At 45.7% G+C, this 20,820-nt stretch overlaps 1 protein-coding gene across 1 annotated transcript in view; it reads left to right on the top strand.

Moving 5' to 3' along the window:
- POMT2 (protein-O-mannosyltransferase 2) overlaps positions 1 to 20,820 on the top strand; it is a 42,977-nt gene that overhangs the window by 9,569 nt on the left and 12,588 nt on the right. Inside the window, exons 3-10 of the mRNA XM_012656238.1 lie at positions 4,192 to 4,296; positions 6,684 to 6,792; positions 8,835 to 8,943; positions 10,538 to 10,697; positions 12,057 to 12,163; positions 12,867 to 12,949; positions 15,444 to 15,553; positions 20,006 to 20,072. Of these exons, the coding sequence (XP_012511692.1) occupies positions 4,192 to 4,296; positions 6,684 to 6,792; positions 8,835 to 8,943; positions 10,538 to 10,697; positions 12,057 to 12,163; positions 12,867 to 12,949; positions 15,444 to 15,553; positions 20,006 to 20,072 (850 nt within the window). The remainder of the gene's footprint in view (positions 1 to 4,191; positions 4,297 to 6,683; positions 6,793 to 8,834; positions 8,944 to 10,537; positions 10,698 to 12,056; positions 12,164 to 12,866; positions 12,950 to 15,443; positions 15,554 to 20,005; positions 20,073 to 20,820) is intronic.

Raw genomic sequence — 20,820 nt, 5'->3', positions numbered from 1 at the left:
CAGGATTCAGAAAGCTGTAGTGGATCAGACTGGCAGCAGACCACCAAACAGTGACCATGACCTTTTTTTGGTGCAAGTTTGGCTTTGGGAAGTGCTTTGGAGCTTCTTCTTGGTGCAACCACTGAGCTAGTTATCGCTGGTTGTCATATAAAATCCACTTTTTGCGGCACGTCACAATCCGATTGAGAAATGGTTCATCATTGTGTACAAGAGAAGACGACACTTCAAAACGACGATTTTTTTGATTTTCAGTCAGCTCATGAGGCACCCACTTATCCAGCTTTTTCACCTTTCCAATTTGCTTCAAATGCCAAACAACCATAGAGTGTTCGGCCTTGAGTTCTTCAGCAACTTCTCGTGTAGTTGGAAGAGGATCAGCTTCGATGATTGCCCTCAGTTGGTCGTCGTCAACTTCCGATGGTCGGCCACTGTGCTCCCCATCTTCAAGGCTCTCATCTCCTTTGCAAAACTTTTTTTTTTTTTGAGACAAAGTCTCACTCTTTTGCCCGGGCTAGAGTGAGTGCCGTGGCGTCAGCCTAGCTCACAGCAACCTCAAACTCCTGGGGCTCAAGCAATCCTTCTGCCTCAGCCTCCCGAGTAGCTGGGACTACAGGCATGTGCCACCATGCCCGGCTAATTTTTTCTATATATTTTTAGTTGTCCGATTAATTTCTTTCTAATTTTAGTAGAGACGGGGTCTCGCTCTTGCTCAGGCTGGTTTCGAACTCCTGAGCTCAAACAATCCACCCGCCTCGGCCTCCCAGAGTGCTAGGATTACAGGTGTGAGCCACCATGCCCGGCCTCCTTTGCAAAACTTTTGAACCACCACTGCACTGTACATTCATTAGCAATTCTTGAGCCAAATGCGTTGTTGATATTGCGAGTTGTCTCCACTGCTTTACAACCCATTTTGAATTCGAATGAGAAGATCGCTCGAATTTGCTTTTTGCCTAACATCATTTCCACAGTCTAAAATAAATATAAAATAAACAGCAAGTAATGAGTCATTAGCAAAAAAACATAAACCAAGAAATGTGCATTAAAATGATGTATAACATAACCACATTTAAGAACGTATTCCAATATCAAACAGCAAATTTCAACAATGCTAAAACCGCAATTACTTTTGCACCAGCCTAATAATGTGCTCCTTTTTGTTCCTTTATAATATAACAATAAAAATAAGAGTGATTAAATACTTAGTCTATTCTAGTGATTTTAGAAGTATTATGTCATGTAAGCCTCAGAAAAACCTTATAAAGTAGGTATTGTTGTATCCCCATTTTACAGATGGGGAAATTGGGACAAGATAAGTAGTTTGCTGTGGGGAACAAGGCTAGTAAGTGGCAGAATCAAAGGTTTAGACTGGCTTAGAGCCTGCTCTCTTACCACCACACTGCCTCGTGATCTTGCCTTGTCTCAGACTGTCTGTTACTACCGTAGAATTAAGCCACAGACTGTGTTGAATATTTGCACTGGGCTAGCCTGGGAACAAGATGTCTGATAGAAGAGATTTTTCATAGGAGATCCAGCCCAGACTTTTAGCTGGGGACTGACTGGCCTTTTTTTGAGTTTCCTGGTGCTCAGCACACTGTGGACATGTGGAAGAGACTGGCTGATACGTTTAATTTGCTTAAGCCTTCCCTTCCTCACATCTAAAGGGAGAAAAGGGAGGCTTCTTTCTAAGGCACCCCCAGGGAGTGTGGTCCATCTGTACCCCTAATTTATCTCCTGATGGTTCTGTGTTCTATCTGGTTCAAAGAGAGTGATGAGCAAGTTAGAAACCTGCGAGAGAGCAAAGTAGCTTCTGTGGGTTCTGAGGCCAAGCCAGTCAAAGAATCAAAAAGCCCCTCAAAGTGGCAAGTAGGAAGTTTTCTCCTACACTACTGAGGCCCGTACCTGCCACCTCATACTGTCCCCCAGTCCTGCCCCCAGCCCCGTGCACCTGGGTCTCCAGTCAAATAGGAACTTTTAAAAACATAAAAATGCGTGCACATAGTGAAGATTCTGATCAGTACTGAAGGAAGTAAAAGATCAAAAAGCCTCCTCCACCACATTTCTATTCCTCAGAAGTAACTATAGTCTGCTTTGTTAACAGCTTCTTATATATCCTCTCAGGAATTTTTTGTACAAATATATGTATTTTTATACATGTACATATGAGCAAATTATATATACACACATAATCCTTTTTATGGGATCAGACTACAATTGTTCAGCAACTTGTATCTTAAACATGATATATCTTAACTTCTTTCCACATCAGCACATAAAGGTGTGCTTCATTCTGTTTAATGGCTGTATATCATTCCATTGTACAGATGTGCCATAAAGTATTTAATCTCTCTTCAGTTGGTGGGCATATATGCTATTTCCAATTCTTAGCCATTATAAAGATACTGCAGTGAACATCCTTGTACATGCATCTTTGCATAGTTGAATGTCTGAAGGATTTCCAGCAACCAAAGAGTCAAAGAATATGCACATTTAAAATTATGTTAGATACTGCTAAGTTTTCCTGCAAAAATACTGTAATAATAGGTACTCCCACAAACAGTGTATGAAGCTGCTTTCTTCTCCACATCATTGCCAGCACTGGTATGATCATACTTTAAAAGCTCTCAATTGGAGAGTAAAAAATGTTGTATTATTCTTTTCATTTGCATGTCTTTATGAGTTAAGTTGAACATTTTTTCATGTTTATTAACTGTATTTTGTTTTCTATGAATTTTCTATTTTTCTAGTAGGTTCATCTTTTTCTATTGATTTGAATAAATTATTTAGTTAGGAAATTAGCTCAGGGCTACTTTTAAGGAAACTGAGAAGGGATTGAATTTTGAGTGCCTGTTAAGTACTTGGCATAGTGTTAGATGTTTTTCTTACAGCATCACCTCTAATCCTCACAACCCCTTGCAAGGAAGGTTTTATTACCTATAGCTCAGAGATATTAAGTACTGTCCGTGATCAGAGACCTGTGTGGGACACCAAGATCTGAACCATCTGTGTGTTTCTTCACTCCAGACCAGCCAGACAGCTGGGAATTCACAGCCAGCACAGGCAGGCTTGTCCTCTGAGCTCCCAGCTGGGAAGGGGGATCCCCTTGATTGTCGCTTATCAGTTTTAGTTCATCTAGGTATTGGATAGGATGACCCTGTCTTTTCAGTACCTTATATTACTTTATAAGGGTGGGATTCTCTCCTACCACCCACCTCGCTTTCTGAAGCAAACCTTTATCATCATTTATTGCTGAACTTTGACTTTCATACCTTGACTTGGAACTATAGAGAGTGGCTCTGTTTAGAACTACTTAGAGAAAAAAGTGAGTTGGTTAGTGGTCCAAATCCAAGCCCCCACCAGCAGAGTTGCTGGGAGGGGCTTTCCCCACACAGCCTGCCAGAGCCCTGGGGTCAGGCTAGAGCAGCCTGGGGCTGTCACAGATGGTTGGCATTTGCTGACAAGTTGCTTGTGTGGAAAAGAGGATTTTACAATGTCGGTGACCAAAGAAATAGAGAAACGAAGAGGCTGATCTTCTCAGTTCTGAAGGATTCATGACTCACAGTCTTAGTTTATAGTTTGTTCTGGTTTGGGAGGTGCCAAGGTTGCCTTCCTTTGGAATGTTGGAAACAGGAGAAACCAGTCTCTGGCCTGTTGGCATTTTTTCTCTTCCCCTCTGGGAAAATGCATCTGTCTTTGCATTCCTCTCTCTCACTTTCTTCCCTTCTCCCTGTTCTTGGTGTATAGCTACTTGGTCACTTTTCTCCCTCCTCACTGTGACTTGGAACCTCATTTTCCTTTCGAAAGGCCAGTCTCTCTGGAATTAGCCTCTGCCTGTGATCTCAATAGCTGTCATGTATCATAACAAATGAAAGAAGGCTGAATAAGAGAGCCCCTCACTGACTCTGCCCTTCAAATTGTGGGGCATTTTTTCTTCCCAAGTGTTTAGTCTACACTGTTCCCAAGAACTTGGCCATAACACAAGAGAGGGTTTGTGTGGAGCAATGAGATCAGTAAACAAAAGCTTCTTTGCTCTGTAGCAGCTGCAGAAGAAAATGTCACATTGGCAGCTTTTTCTGTTGGCAGTTGTCAAGGGAAGCCAAAGTCTGTGGGTGCAGCTGGAAGGAAGTTCAGGGGACTGAGGAATCTTCTCCCAAAGGCCTCTCATCTTTCTGTTTGTTCTCCTTCTCTCCTCAGATGCTGATAGGTCTTGCTGGCTACCTGAGTGGATATGATGGTACCTTTTTGTTCCAGAAGCCTGGGGACAAATATGAGCATCACAGCTACATGGGAATGAGAGGAGTAAGGCTTCTTAACTTGATATAGATTTTTTTTTTTTTGGAGACAGAGTCTCACTCTTTTGCCCGGGCTAGAGTGAGTGCCATGGCGTCAGCCTAGCTCACAGCAATCCTTCTGGGATTCCTGGGCTCAAGCGATCCTTCTGCCTCAGCCTCCCGAGTAGCTGGGACTACAGGCATGCGCCACCATGCCCGGCTAATTTTTTCTATATATTTTTAGTTGTCCAATTAATTTCTTTCTATTTTTTTTAGTAGAGACGGGGTCTCGCTCTTGCTCAGGCTGGTTTTGAACTCCTGAGCTCAAACAATCTGCCCGCCTCGGCCTCCCAGAGTGCTAGGATTACAGGCGTGAGCCACCGCGCCCAGCCAATATAGATTTGACTGAACCCTGGGGCCACACTCAATCAGAAATGTTACAGGTGGCAGCCCTCGAGTGGTGGCAGGTGTAGATAAAGGGACTTCGGGGTGGTGGAGAGAGAGGAGGAGGATCAGACCATCCCCTGTGGTGTAGAGATTCAGAACCAAGGTGGGGACGGAGGGGAGGAGAACCACGAATAACAGAGATATGACATTGATGAGAGCAAGCATGCACTGTCACCTGTTCCCCTGCCCATGTGCCGCCTCAGACCTCAGGTTGGAAAGCAGCCTGCGACCCAGGCAGTTGGAGTCTCCTGCAGGGCTGACATTGCCTCTGTTCACTGGTGCACTGCACACTTTCCTCCCTGCAGTCACAGCCACTAGAGTCTTGCCTACCCCTGAGAGCCCTTTCTTAAGATTTTGGCTGGACATGGTGGCTCACACCTATAATCCCAACACTTTGGGAGGCCAAGGCAGGAGGATCATGAGACCAGCCTGGGCAAAATAGAGAGACGCCCCTGTCTACACGCACACACACAAATTGGCTGGGTGTGGTGGCGCACACCTGTAGTCCCAGCTACTTGGGAGGCTGAGGCAAGAGTATCTCTTGAGCCCAGTAGTTCAAGGTTGCAGTGAGCTGTGATCACACCACTGTATTGCAGCCTGGGTGACAGAGTCAGACCATGTTGCAGAAAAAAAAAAGAAAAGAAAGAAATTTTGGTATCCCCTCATACCCTCACCAGGTTCCTACTTCTTTCCCCATGAAAGTTTCAAGCACACAAGGAGTATTCCAGCCTTATTTAAAGGGAGGCCATAGTCTGCTCCAGGCCCTCTGTGCCTTGATTCCCAGCAGCAGCTTTGATGGAACATGGCAGAGCCAAAACACCCAGCTCTCTGGGGGAACCCTGTGCCTGTAGCTGAATGGAACCTGCAGAAACTGACCTCCAACTTGGGACACTCAGAGAAGTTTGCATTGCAGACTCATTTTGCAGTGAGTTTCCTTTGCAGAAGGAAAGTGAGATCCCTTTTCCTTGAGGATCTCACAGCATTTTTAGATAAATGGCTATGTGCATATTTGTGCTAATCATTGGATGATTTGCATGGCCACACCATGCCATGTTAAACAAGGAGTGTCCCCTACCCTCAAGTTCATATTCTTCAGTGATTCAGTGTCTTCCTAATGACTTTTGAATACCACATATGTAACTGGTTATAGGTTATAGGCCTTACTCACTGTGGACTTGCTATGGAAATTGAAGAGGCCAAACATAACAGCCTTTCTCACTAGAGCACATTGTTTTCTGTTGGCAAAAAGTGATGACCCAAATGTGAGAATTTTCCATTCTTCTGGGCTTGTCTGTTTACTTTGATGGGCAAAGTAGTGGGGTGGAAGAGGGCTGGTGATTTACAAATACAAAAAACGAAACAACCCTCCAAGTACTGAGGTGTCACGCAGTCTGTTTTCCAAAATCAAAATACATACATCCTATAGATTAAAGAGTGGTTTCTGGTGTGATTGAAGAAAAGATGCAGGGGAGAAATAATGTTAGAAATAACAATTCTCTGAAATGTTAAGATACCTTCAGAGAGGTCTTTCTCAACTTGTACCTATAATTTTGTAATGGAAGCTGATGTTTATCAGCTACATAATAACACTTTAGTGTGTTTAATCTTCAGAGTAAACCTATGAGGTAGGAACTCTTATTTTTCACATTACGCAGAAAAGGAGGTGGAGACACAGAGACGTGATTTTCTCGGGGTCACAGCTAGCAATGATGGGACAGTCCTGCCACACCTTTCTGGCTGAACTTTGCTGATTTTATGTCGGTGTGCAAGTTGTTGCTCGGTTATATATTGCTTGATTGGACTCTTCACTGTTACATCACCCTTTTCTTATTTATAGATACTCTAACTGATTTTGGCTCACCAAAGTCATGCCTTCATCAGGATCCTCCATCTTAAACACTAGTTTGTTCCAAGTCAAGCAGGTCCCTCATGTTTAGCTTAGCTTTTTATTCTCTGTTCCTTCTGTAGTTCTGTGCGTTTCTCGGTTCCTGGCTGATCCCCTTTGCCTACCTCACTGTGCTGGATCTGTCCAAGTCCCTCCCGGCAGCACTACTCACTGCCGCCCTCCTCACCTTTGGTAAGTTGTCTGATACGTACCACGGTTTTTGGGAAATGGGATGCCATACTGTCAATGTAGTTGGCCATCAGTATGTTCACGGGTCCTATCTATGGGCCCAGTTCTTAATTAACTTTAGGATTGGGTAAAATGGATTACAAGTCTCATTTTATTCAATAGTAGTACTTACATATATGAATACTCATATATAGCAAGCCTTTATATTTTGGAGGGAAGAGTTGGCATGGGTAATGCTAAGGAATAGATCATCTCTCAGTTATTCACATTTGAGTTTGGAATGCATAATGAGAAAAATTTGTGTGTGTGTGTGTTTGAAGGAAGCTTGTAATTCTAATTTTATTTCTCTTAGGTTAATATTAAGATTTTGCATTCCCTAAACTAATTTCAACTTAATGCAAAGACAAATGCCCCAGAAGTAGCTGGGTGGCAGGGGATAGCAAATTGGGAACTTGAATATTTTCTGTGGATAAATGAGGGTTGATCGTAGATGTTGATCCTGTAGCTAGCCTTGTTCTCCTGGGGGTGAATTTTTGACCTCATGGAGCTTAACATTTAAAGAAGCCCAGATCAGTTTAGGTGGGTGTTTTGGGGGTTTGCTTTGACAGATACGTTGCTTTGTTTTGACAAATATATTATGAGATTATAGGCTCTCTCTGTGGAAGACTGGTGGCTTTTTCCTTGTATATCTTTAATTTCCCTCTTCAGTTATTCATACATTCAGTCATTTATTTATTTTTCATTCAACAATTATTTCTCAAGCGCCTACCCTGTGCCAGGCCAGTTTTCTTGGCCTCAGAGGATACACTGATGAGATACTCTGCTCTCATGGAGATTCTCCTCCAGTGGGACAGACAGTAAATAAGCAAGTAGATGACTAAGTCTGTGATGTGACATCTGAAGCAGTAAGTGCAGGGTAGAGAGTGAAGCAGGGGAAGGGATAGAGTAATGGAGATCAGTACTGTGTTGGTAGGGTGGTCACGGGAGAGCCTCCTGCGAAGGTAGCTCTGAGTGGAGACCTGAGTGAAAAGGTCAGGCCACGCAGAGATCTGAGGGAAGAGTGTTCAGGCCGAGGGAACAGCATGTGCCATAGTCCTGGTGCAAGGCTCTGTGGATTCAAGGAACAGCAAAAGGGCTAGTAGAGTGAGGGTAGAGTGAGTGAGGCACAGGATGTTGGGAGATGAGATTGGATAGGTAGGGAGACCATGCAGGCTTTGGCAGCCGTCATGAGAATTTCTTAGTCTGAGTGAAATGGGAGGACATCGGAAGGTTTAAGCAGGAACATGATGTAAGGAGATTTAAGTAAAAAAAAAAAAAAGTTAGCCAGATGCACTGGCTCATGCCTGTAATCCTAGCACTTTGGGAGGCTGAGGCGGGAGCATTGCTTGAGGCAAGGAGTTCGAGATCAGCCTGAGTAGCATAGTGAGACCTTGTCTCTACAAAAAATAAAAAAAATTAGCCAGGCAGGGTGGCATGTGCCTATAGTCCCAGCTACTAGGCTGAGGCAGGAGGATCTCTTCAGCCCAGGAGTTTGAGGTTGCTGTGAGCTATGATTGTGCCACTGCACACACTCCAGCCTGGGTGACAAAGTGAGATCCTGTCTCAAAAAAAAGTTTAAAAAAGTCACTCTGGCACCTGTATGGAGAAAAAAACCCCAAGAGAGACATCATATAAAATGATAAGAATCTGTCATAGGTACAGATAGTTTGTGGTTACATAAGCAGGGTGGCAGAACTTTCTTTTTTATGGTGGAAATGAGGAAGAGACCTCATCTCAGGGATGCTCTGAGTGAATGACATGATCCCTTCTTGGATTGAGGGCCCAGAGGCAGTGTGATACTGCTTCTCGTCACTGGGCTTTGATGTATCCCAAAACTGTGGCCTGATAACTCAGGGATGACTCAGTGGCCCATCTAGTCCTAACTGCACAAGTGCTTACATGCAATTAAGCAGCAAGGGGGCCTGTTTCCTACTGTTGGGGTGTTTGGTTTTCAGGGGGTCCCACTCTTGAGTCTACTTTTTCACCAGCAAGCTCATGTTTTTCAGACACAGGATGCCTCACTCTGTCCCAGTACATCCTCCTTGACCCCATCCTGATGTTCTTCATCATGGCTGCCATGCTGAGCATGGTCAAGTACAACTCCTGCGCCGACAGGTCAGAAACACCGTCTTTGGGCGGGGAGGGTCAGAAGCTATGACAGTTCCAGAATTTCTATAATGGCCAGGGCCAGGGTGGGTGCCTAGAGGACTGGTCATGAAGCTGAATTTAAGGCAAGCATACTTTTTGTTTGTTTTTTAACTTAGATTGTCCATTTTAGATCATAAAAATAGATTTTAAAAAATTTTCAATAGATGCTTTTATATTGGTTATACATAAGACCGAGAAAATGTTGATTGTCTTTGTCAGGAGTATTACTATTATGTTTACAATGGGGTACAATTGGGTAGGGGCTTATGGATGTTATGGAGGGGTCCTAATGCTTTCCCCCACCCACCTCTTGTAAGCTGCCCCTCAGCACCAAGGCAGGTTAGGAGATCCCAGGACAAGTTTACCCTTCACATTCTCTGTACTAGAGGGAAGAGCATCAGGTAGATGCTGCCTGGGAACTATTTGTCTCCCCGCCCTCAGTGATTGCATCCAGTCCTGAGCTAATGATGGATGTCAAGTTTGGCTTGAATGGCCCATACCAGTCAAGAGGATACTTCCAGGCCCCGGTCAGTTCTAAAGCTGATCTGGAGGGTCCTGTCTACCTCCAGAATAGTCTTTTCCTTCTGCCTCTGAGACAGTAGAATAAGTCATTCTATTAGACAAACCAAAAGAGTTGTTCCCTCCTAGGCTTTTCCAGAAGTCAATTTGGTTTTACCCATGACCAAGCGCATGAAGCTACATCATGCTAATCAAACCTGATCAGTGCTGGCTGCCCACTCTGGCTTTGGGTTATCTTCTGCCTGTACCACATCCACTTCCATCTACAATTTCTCGAATACATACTATGTGCCAGGTGCTATGCTAGGAGCTAGAGGTACAGAAGTACATAGGTCTTGGCTGTTAAGGAATCACTCTGGCAGAGGAGTTAGCCAGATAATCCGAAAACTGCAGTGCAGTGTGCTTGGTGCCATAAGTGTAGCAAAATGGTTAGGACCACCAACCTTGGACCCAACTGTGTGGGTTAGAACTGTGCCCCACTGCCTGCTAGCTATTACTTCACCTCTCTGTACCTCGATTTCCTCATGTGTAGGAGGAGGATAATTATAGGATCTACCTCATAGGGTTGTAGTGAAGGTTAGAAGAGTTGATATGTGTACAGTACTTGGAAAGGTGCCTGGTACATAGTAAGCACTCAATAAATGCTGCCTTTGACAGGTCTGAAGGTGACACAAAAGAGAAGCCTGACTGAATCCAGCGGGAGTCTCTGGATTTTCCCTTAACTCCTCCTTGATTTGTCACTAGTGAAGAATGAGCCTCGGTTTACCTCAAGCCCTGTACTTAGTCAGGAACTGTGGACCCTCTCCCTAGAAAAATACCCTACTCACTCTTACACTGTGGTCTGCCTGCCCTTTGAGGGGTTCCACAGACCACACATCCTCCTTGGAGCCATGCTGTGGTCTCCTGAGGCTAGGAACCCCCAGACAGAGGGCACGGCATAGCCTCTCTGAGTCAGCGAACCTCTGTCCTGTCCCACTGCTGCTCTTGCTTCCGAGTTTGGTTCCAGCTGCCAAACTGAACTTTGTGTCTTGTTGGTTTTCAGGCCCTTCTCTGCTGCCTGGTGGTTCTGGCTCAGCCTGACTGGCATCAGTCTTGCTGGTGCTTTAGGGGTCAAGTTCGTTGGCCTCTTTATCATCTTGCAAGTGGGGTTGAACACCATTTCAGACCTTTGGCACCTGCTTGGAGACCTCAGTCTTTCATTGGTAAGAACCCAAGTGCTTGTTGTAGAAATGTTTTTGCTTCCCAGGGTTGCTTAGCAAGAGCCAGTGGCCTTTCTCTGCCTCTGCTCTAGGTGGTGGAGCAGCTATATTCTGGGCCCTGGGTGGGCAGGACCCAGCTGCCCTCTGCAGACAGCAGGACTTCATGCAGTGGGCCCGGCTGAGAGGCTGGAGAGGTGTAAAGGGAGAGGATGGACCAACATCTTTGGAATTCTCTTTTGGCATTTGTTTCCGTAATGTCTTTTAAATATTCTACAAACTGCACAGCCAGGGGATTCTGTTGAGCTGGGCACATGCCAGCTGTGTGGCAGACACTGACTGCATGGGACTTTAGGTAAAATGAATGGGATAACTCTCTGAACTCACAGTTTTCTTCTCCTGACCCAGGGTCTCCATGTTTGGAGGCCAGTAAGGGCCTCTAGAGTTTATTATATTAATAATAATATTATTTTTTAAGGGCTGATTCTGTGCCAGGCACTATGTAAAATGCTTTATTTTCATTATTTCATTTACCCCTTATAACAGTCCTATAGGTGGTTAGTTAGTCATTACCCTGATTTTACAAATGAGGAAATCAAGTCCTAGGAAGGTCAATAACTTTCCCAAGTTCATGCAGGTAGTCAGAGGTAGCTCCAGGGTTCATTCTTAGGTAGGCTGACTCCAGGCCTCAAATACTTTGTCATGATGCTTCTCAATCACCTCTGAGCCAAACTTCCAACAAGTTTATTTGTTCATTCAGGAAATATTTAGAGACCATTCATTAAGCATGAGATACTGGGAATATACAGACGAGTAAAACATGATTCCTGTTTCCTGGAGTCAAGGGAGAGAGAGAAATAAGTAAATAGGTAGCTATAGTCCAGCCAGCAAGTGCCACAAGAGCATGGAGGAGGGTACTTGCCTAGTCTTTGGTGATCTAGGAAGACCTCTGGGAGGAAGCTGGGGCCCAGTTAAGCTAAGGAGCATCAGCCATGCGATGGGTAGGGCTGGCGTGGCACAGGAAGCGTTGGGAGAGTGCAAGTGCAAGGAGGCCAGTGGCTGGAACATGGAGGGAACTGGTGAGCAGTGACACTGCCCGTGCAGGTAATGCCTTGTCTGTGGCACAGTGACAGTCTGGGGTCCTGGGTACAGAGCCTCGAGAGGCAGCAGGGGGCTGGCCCATGTTTATCCCCATGCAGTGCTTGGGTAGTGGGCATTATGGAAAGGCTTAGTGTTTCTGCATATTCTTCTCCCCTGTTGGCCATGTTTTATAATTATGACTTATACATCTATGATGCACGTATAGGACATAAGGGCTACTGAAGCCCCATATGCCCACCACGCCACGCTGGCCTCTGTTTGCAGGTGACAGTGGGAAAACACCTGACTGCTCGCATCCTGTGCCTCATAGTGCTGCCTCTGGCTCTCTACACGGCCACTTTTGCCGTTCACTTCATGGTGCTGAATAAAAGGTACAGCTGGAGCCTTTCCCGCATCTCACTTCTGGTCTTCCTGTTGCCCCTGAGCCCATGCATGGGCCCTGTGATTTCCTGGGTCTGCAGTTAGGATGATAGGAGGGGGGCCCTGGGGCTTTTTCCTGTTTCTTTTCCCCTGTGTTCTATCCTTTGGGTATCCCAAGGGCTCAGAAAAGCCAGCACCCTGACCTGAAGGAAGAGGAGAGTTTCCCAATAGACAAACCTAATAGCTCTCATCCCTAAACAAAGTTTCTTGCACTTAGCAGGGACAGGCAATAGTAGGGTGTGCAGCAGGCGTGAGGATGCTAATAATTATAACACCAGGAGCCACAGCTCCCATGTTAAGTAGCTACAAAGTGTCAGGAACTGTGTTCAGCAGTTAGTATACATTATCTCATTCAATCACAGTTATTCCTGAGTTCCTTTGTTTTTTTTTTTTTTAAATCTCCATTTTGTAAATGAGGAACTAAGGCTAAACAAGGTTAGGTGTCTTACCCAAGGTCTCCCAGCTAGTAAGTGGCTGAGTTGAGATTTGGACCCCAGTTTCTCTGACTCCATCACCCACATCTGTCCCATGATGCCACCCTGCCACTGGGATTTGACTTCTTTCATACTAACAGTGGAGCTTTCCCAGGGCTCCTGGGAAATCCCATTTACACTCCATTAACTTGGCTCTCTTCCGCTGCCCCTCTCCCCACAGCGGTCCTGGCGATGGTTTCTTCAGCTCTGCCTTCCAGTCTCGGCTTTCAGGGAACAACCTTCACAATGCTTCCATCCCTGAACGTGAGTGTTTCTTGGCCTTACCAAGGTAGAAGCACAGAGGGGTTTCCTGGGAGTTGAATTGGAAAAGATAAGAGTGATAGATTATTTTAGCCTGTAGATGACAAAGTGGGAGAAAGACCCAGTTAGATCTAGTAAGAATACTCAAGAAAGTTCATCAGGACAGTGCAGAGGAAGCCGTCCTGAGCAGCAAGCTCTTTGACCCTAAGGGATAACTTCTCCTTTGTGTCTGTCAAAGCCAGCTCTGTGGGAAGGCGAGTCAGAGAGAATCTGGTTACAGAACAAGACCTTTCAGAGCCAGTTGTTAGTTTCCACCACAGAGTTCTGAGACTCATATCCATTTGCTTATTCACAGATAGTAATTGAGCAAGTGTTCACCCTCCAGAGATAGAGTCTAGTGTAGAGGATCTTCACACGGTATGACCGAATGTGCGAAGTACACAGAGAGGGAACACAGAGCTCTGGGGATTGAAGGGCGTGAGAAATTGCTGCTGCTGGGCAGTTGGAGGGGATCAGAGGTACATGGAGTGGGTTGCGTTAGAATTGGGCCCTGGAAGGATGGGTGGGTTTTAACAGGTAGGGAAGGAGAGGGCATATCAGGCAGAAAGGATGACAATATCAAAGCTGAAGACGGGGCACAACTCAAGGCACAGCTTATATGCAGAAAAGTACTGGAAGATAAGTTTGAAAAGATAGGTTGGGCCCAGATTATGAGGGTTTGAGGTGTCTAGATGAGGTATTTGACTTCCTTAAATAGGCAGTGGAGACCTGGCAGAGGTCTCTGAGCAGGTGGGAGCCAGAAAGGCTGTGCTATAGGGAGATGACACTGGTCGAAGGGTATAGGATGGCTAGGGAGAGGAAGGCAGGGGAAATCTTCCAGGAAGCTATTGCAGGGACTTGAGCTGGGCAGTGGTGGCAGCCACAGGGGTAAAGCAGACGGGCATATACAGGGGAGTCGGACATGGAAAGAGAGGAAGAAAGATGTCACTGAGTACCTGAGTGAAGGTGATTGTTTGCTGGAGGCAAGGACTACATCTTACTCGATTTAGTCTTCCCAGTGCTGGCACAGTGCCAGGAACACAGTGGGCCCTCCAAGACTGTGGACAGAATGAGAAACAGGGAAGCAGGAGGAAAAGTTGGTTTGGAAAGACACATCCTGAGCTCTGTATTAGAGAGGTTGACTTTGAGCTGCTTGGGGAAATCTGTGCCATGGGACCAGCACGCTCAGGGCTGACGCTGTCAAAGGAGGAATCGGTCAGGTAAAAGAGTAACTGATGCTGTGGCAGTGGCCATGACTCATAAGGAAACTGTAGGAAGAGGAGAAGAACGGGGCCAAGGTCAGGTCGTCAGGGAATGCAAGCGGAGGGGGAATTAGGAAGGAGCCTGCGGAGGAGCAGTCCATGAGCAAGTGTGGAGTCGCGAAGCGGGAGTGGAGTGTCTCAAAAAGCAAAGGTGGTCAGCAGTGTCAGGGTTCCAGGCGTTGGCCTGGCTGAGAACCTAGGAAAATGGAGCTGTGGAGTTTAGCAAATTCCTATTTGTTACTTAAAAGGCCCAGCGCAGCTGCCGTCTCTTCCATCAAGTCTTCTTTTTTTTATTCCTTGGGAGAGAATTCATCCACCCTGTTCAGGGCTCCTACCATGTCACACATTGTCACTTCTTTGTGAAGCACTTGCCTATTGTCCTATACTTGTCAGCATGTGAAGCTGTCTTCTTCGTAAACAGGGCTCTTCCAGGGCCACAGGCGGGCCTCCTCCACCTTTGGATCCACTGTCCAGATCGATACATTCTGTCGATCGACTAATGAATGAAGAAAAACAGGACTAGGCCATCACTGGTGGAGTGAGGGAGCTATTTGAGTGCGGTGGTGAATGGTGGGGCAGCCCGGTCACAGGGGACTGAAAGGGGTACGGCGATAGGGAAAAGAGGCTTCTCGATAACCCAGGGCCTGCAGAAGGAGGAGATGCTCTTGGGAAGCAGTTCACTCTGTGTGGCTTTTCTTAAAATTCAAAGTAAAAATAAACCAAAACACCATGGAACAGTTTATTTCATATGGTACTAAATTCAAAGGATACAAAAGGATATAGAGTGAAAAAACAGTCTATCACAATGTTCCATCTTGGAGAACACTCCAGGCGAAGACATAAAATGCTTCTTTCTTCTTTACTCCATTGAGTAATGTACAGACCTTGACTGAAGGACAAGTTGTTTTTAATCTTTTGCTGTTACACATGGTGCTTTGATGATGACCATGTTAATATCCAGCTTCATCCAAAGTCCTCATGAGGTAGGGCAGGGGAGGGCGCCAGTGAGACCCTGCGGTGAACTTGCTCTTGAATTGGCTCCATTGGAGTGAGAAGGCAGCCATGCTTCCTGCTTTAGGCAGTCCTGGGTCCAGAGGGTTAGTGAGCCTTGTGGCTCCAGGGGCCCTTCCAAGGCAGGCAGGGGCAGCCTCTTGCACTGTGCCAGCTCACCCCTCTGCTGTCTCCTTTCCTCCCAGACCTGGCCTATGGCTCTGTGATCACTGTGAAGAACCTCCGGATGGCCATCGGCTACCTGCACTCCCATAGGCACCTCTACCCCGAGGGCATCGGTGCACGCCAGCAGCAGGTCAGTGAGCTGTTTGCCATGACAGTCGCCATTCGCTTTCTTTCTTCCTGTCCTTTGCTCACACTGTTCCCCCTGCTTGAAACATTATTCCTGCTCCTGCACCCTTCTCTTTCCTCTGGCTAACCTCAGCTTCTTTAGGCTCAGCTTGGGTGTTGTTCTCTGACCACCATGACCCACCTCTCCCTGATACTGGATTAGGTGCCCCTCTAATGAGAAGCTTTCTTGCACACTCTGCATGCCTATGTGGTAACCGTTTTCCTATTGAACTGTGAGCACGCACTTCCTCCTGTCTCTTTGCTGCCTGACTGCTAGCTCCTGGAAGGCTCAGTGCCTAGCACATCACCTGGCACAGACCAATGATGAGTGGATGATGAGTAAAGTGAGGTGGTTGTGAATACAGACCCAGCAACCAGACTAGGGTATCTGGGTGTGAATCCTGTTTTCATTTAGAGTGTGATTTTGGACAAGTTAATCTTTTTGTGTTTCAGCATCCTCATCTTTAAATTGGGGGAAATAAATATTACCTCTCTCCATTATAGGTTTGGTGTAAGGATTAAATGAGATAATATATGTAAAGTGTACATAGGAGGGTTAGCCCCGAGTATCATCTGAAGGAGTGGATGACGCTGTCTTCATGTTAAGGAGTGTTAGGTGTGGCTGTAGTGGATGGCGCCTGAGAGGGAGAAGACGATGGATGTTGGAGAGGCTGGTGGGGGCAGACTGGGGAGAGGCCTGTGTTCCAGTAGATTTGACTTTGTTCCATAGAGCTTGGGGAGGCAGTGAAAATTATTAAATGATGATGAGAGGTGATTAGACCTCTAGTTTAGAAAGGTAACTTCAGCAGGAATGTGATAGATTGCAAGGAACCAGTTAGAAGGCAATAATTATGACAAAGGATGGTAAACAGAGGCAAAGACCATGGGGATAGAGGTGGGAACTGATTCAGGAAACACTTCATAGGTGTAATGTCAGAGCCCAGTGACTGAAGGATGTCACGGAAGAGCTACACCCAGGTCTGTAGTTTGGAGGACAAGGTATGTGTGTGGTTATGCTGTTTCACCATAATCAGAAACAGAGGAGGAAGAATGGCTTTGTAGATGGGAGGGGAGAGTTTTCCTTTGTGTATTTTAGGTGTGGGGCTTGTCTCAGGAGAGGGATCTGAGTGTGTGGCATATGGGTATTAGCACACAGGTGGATGGGTGGCCTTGCCCAGAGGGAGAAGGGCCAGTGAAGGAGTCCTGGGGAGCACCAGCGTTTAGAGCAGTGTTGAAGCCACTCAGAGTGGAGGCAGTAGAAGAGGCTGGGAAGGGAGGAGTGAACAGGGAGGTTGGAGGGGCAGTGGAGGGAGAGTACAAGGGAGAAAGCGGCTCTGGAAGGAGGAGATGGTCAGCAGGGGGTGCTGCAGAGACCTGGGAGACGGTGAGGCCTGGGAGAAGCCTTTGAATGGTAAAGCAGGCCTGTAACTCTGATGGGACAGTTTCAGTGGATCAGAAGGTCGGAAGTCTCAGAGGCAGCCCCTTTAGGAGTAAATGGGAGGTGAGGAAGTGGAGGCTGCAGTGTAGGCTGCTGTTCTGAGAAGCTTGGAAGGGAAGTTTTTATTCTTACAAAATGACCAGTATCTTTGTTTTGCCAAGTGTGCTTCTCCAGATGCTTTATTATTTATTATTTCCTTTTTAGTTACCAGAAAGTTGACTTAGGGTATTGGGTTGTAGTATCAATTTCTCATCCTTGATTCTCCGCTTATCTCTTGCCCTGTGGTTCTCAGCCCTGGCTACACTTTCGAATAAACTGGAGAGGTTTTAAACAATTCTGACGCCCAGGCTTCACTGCAGAGATTCTGATTTAACTGACCGAGGGTAGGGCCCATGCAGTGTGCATTTTTTTAAGCTCTCCGGACGATGCTAATGCATAGCCCGGGCAGAAACAGCTAGCCATTCTCTGGTGATAAATTGCTGTCGGTGTTGTGTAGAAGATCATGCGGTCACAGACGTGGTGACCAGGAACATCTACACTGTGCAAAGGGACAGAAAGGCCAAATTCTGAAAGACCCTATTAAGCCAGTGCTACACACTTGGAGTCCGTGTGTGGGGGTGTGAAGCCGTGGTAGTGGTATAGAGAGAGTGCATTGGGTGAAGGGACAAAAATACCTGGCTTTGTCATTGAGTGAATCACTTAGCCTTTCTCATCTGTTTTCTCATCTGTAAATTGAGAAGATTGGACTGAATAATCTCTAGTGGCCTTCCCTGCCCTGCAGTTTAATGTCTTGTTAACATGTCTAGGTCTTGGTTTTAAAATGTGTTAAAGCATAACATTTAGAAAATAAAATTGGAAAATATGGAAAAGTGTAAAAAAGAAAATGAAAGTACACATAATCCCAGAAGATCAGTGTTTACCCAAATATTTGGTTGTACAACATTCTGCTAGAGGATACCTGTGTTCCTAGGTAAGCTCGTCTTATAAAAAACTCCATTGTAAAAGCAAATGTTTCAATGGGAAAAAGGGGCCATGACTATACTCTTGATAAAAAAAGAATTTTTCTTGTAGGAATTTTAATAATAATGGCTTTTGTAAAAGCAAACAAAAAAACACTCCCCTACCACACATACATATAGAGTTCATGCATGAGTACCACAAAACCTTAATATTCTGAGCTAATCCCGGTTGGATGGACTATATCTAGCATTTTTTCAGGAGTGTGGACTTAATTTTAAATATGGTGGGTACTTACACAAGCCTAGTGGGTATAGCCTACTGCACAGGTATAGGCTATTGCTACTAGGCTACAAACCTGCACAGCATGTTACTGTGCTGAATACTACAGGCAATTGGAACACAATGGTAAGTATTTATGTTATCTAAACATATCTAATCACGGAACAGGTATAGTAAATATACAGTATTATTAATATCTTATGGGACCACCATTGTATGTGTGGTCCGTCATTGACTGAAATGTCTTTATGTGGCGCATGACTATAAATTGGTCATGTTTTGTCCAACTGGGGTTGTAAAAACTCACATTATAAAAGAAATGCCTATATTCCCATTGTTTCCAGGTGTTTCTATAGTCGTTTACATAGTTGGCATAATTGTGCGTATATAGTCTCTATCCTGGGAGCATTGGAGTTAGCTGCCCTGGCTTAAATCCTGTCTTCCCAACTCATAAGCTATGTGACCTTGAGCAAGTTATTCAACTTCAGTTTTTCCTTGTAAGTAACGTGGGGTTAACCCTAGTACGTACAGCACAGAGCTGTAATGATGATTGAATAAGACTTACTTGGTGCTTAGGACAGGGCCTGGTAATACATGGTGGGCCTTTTCAGCCCCAGCATTTCATGAGCCTTTTCCCATGCTGCCGAAAACTACTCTGAGACCTTTTTTGTGGCTGTGTAATATTCTATCACATAGACATACTGCCATGCTATTTTTCTATTACTAGATGTTCATACTATTTCCAGATTTTCATTGTTAAATTAATTGTGTGTGGCATTATAGATGTGTGCAGGTGAACACACACACAATTTTTTTAAATCAGTGTGTACAACATGGCTGTGGGAAACCCTAGGACAGGGTATGTATGGAGCTTGTACCGTTCGAGTCAAAGTTATAAGTGTGCCCATCACCGAGATTTGAGGCATGATCTTAACTACTGTTTTTTTTTTGTTTTTTGTTTTTTTGAGACAGAGTCTCACTGTGTTGCCCGGGCTAGAGTGCCATGGTGTCATCCTAGCTCACAGCAACCTCAAACTCCTGGGCTCAAGCAATCCTTCTGCCTCAGCCTCCCAAGTAGCTGGGACTACAGGCTTGCGCCACCATGCCCAGCTAATTTTTTCTATATATTTTTAGTTGTCCGATTAATTTCTTTCTATTTTTAGTAGAGACGGAGTCTCGCTCTTGCTCAGGCTGGTCTCGAACTCCTGAGCTCAAACAATCCGCCCGCCTCGGCCTTCCAGAGTGCTAGGACTACAGGCATGAGCCACCGCACCCGGCCTTAACTACTGTTTTAAAATGCACTAAATCCTCCTTGTGTGCTAGAGACTGTTATACAACGTAACACAGTTCCTCCTTCTAGAAGGTGGGAACTTTAAGGACAAGATGCAGAAAGGTACAAAGAGACTAGTCAAAAAGGCTCTTGTGGGACTAGGCCTCTAAATGCAGAAGGAAGGAAAGACTCTTATTCTTCCGGGCTACTTCTGAGCCCAGTTGAGAAATGTGGCCGCTCAGGTGGGGGGCTGGGGATTTTTATCTTGAACTCCTGGCTTCAAGGGATCCCTGTGCCTCAGCCTCCCAAAGTGCTAGGATTAGAGGTGTGAGTCATTGCGCCTGGCCCAAGGGCTAGGAGTTCTGAAAGAGGCTTAAGCAACGTTGGTTTGCTATTGATTGTCCTTGGCCAGCTGTACTGATAGTGATGATATTCTCCCTCCCTCTGCCCCTACCCCCACCCCCACCCAGGTCACCACCTATTTGCACAAGGACTACAACAACCTGTGGATTATCAAGAAACATAATACCAACTCAGGTAATGTGGTCAAGAACTGATGCTTCTTGTGTTATTACCCTGAGCCCTCCTTAACACTGCTCATGCCCCCAAAAGAATGATACTGAGATGGGTTTTCCTGAGCATCTTTGATAGCACCTTTATGATCTTAATTATCCTTTCAGCAAGTATTTATTGAGTACCTACTGTGTTCTAAACACTATTATAGGCATAGGGGATAACCAGTGAACAGAAGATAAGATTTCACTCTTAGAGCTGTCATTTTGAAGACAGAGAGCAGGGCTCAGATTTAATCCAGGAATAGGTTACCTGAGTTTGCCACCAGGGGCTGGTGAGTAGCCCCAGCCGAGGGCCCCTGGTGGCTGCTCCCATTTCTAGTGTACAGCACACCAAGCTCATCCTTGCACCAAGTCACTTCTGAGGGCCTGACAGCCCTGTGACTGGACTTTGTCTAGGCTGGTTCCTGGGGCATTACTCAATGCCTGCTGATCTGCCCCCAACTGGCTTGGGCAAAGTAGCTCTGAAGCACACCTAGCTGGTTCTTCGGGCTTTGTGACAAGAGCAAGAGCCAGATCCACATCTTCCTTTGGTTGGTCAGACAGCTAGCTACTTGTAGGCTGTGCCTTCTGCGGCAGCTAGGAAGAGAACAGAGGACATCTTCCTCTTACCCTCTGAGCCTGTCATCATGCTGACGGTCCTGTGCCACAAGTATTCTCTGCAAGTCCTCAGCAAATGCCACCTGGCTTGGCCTGTCCTGAGTCAGCTGCTC

The sequence above is a fragment of the Propithecus coquereli genome, unplaced genomic scaffold (assembly GCF_000956105.1).
Source record: "Propithecus coquereli isolate 6110/MARCELLA unplaced genomic scaffold, Pcoq_1.0 Scaffold5, whole genome shotgun sequence".
NCBI lineage: Eukaryota > Metazoa > Chordata > Mammalia > Primates > Indriidae > Propithecus > Propithecus coquereli.
This window is presented reverse-complemented; position numbering and strand designations above follow the sequence as displayed.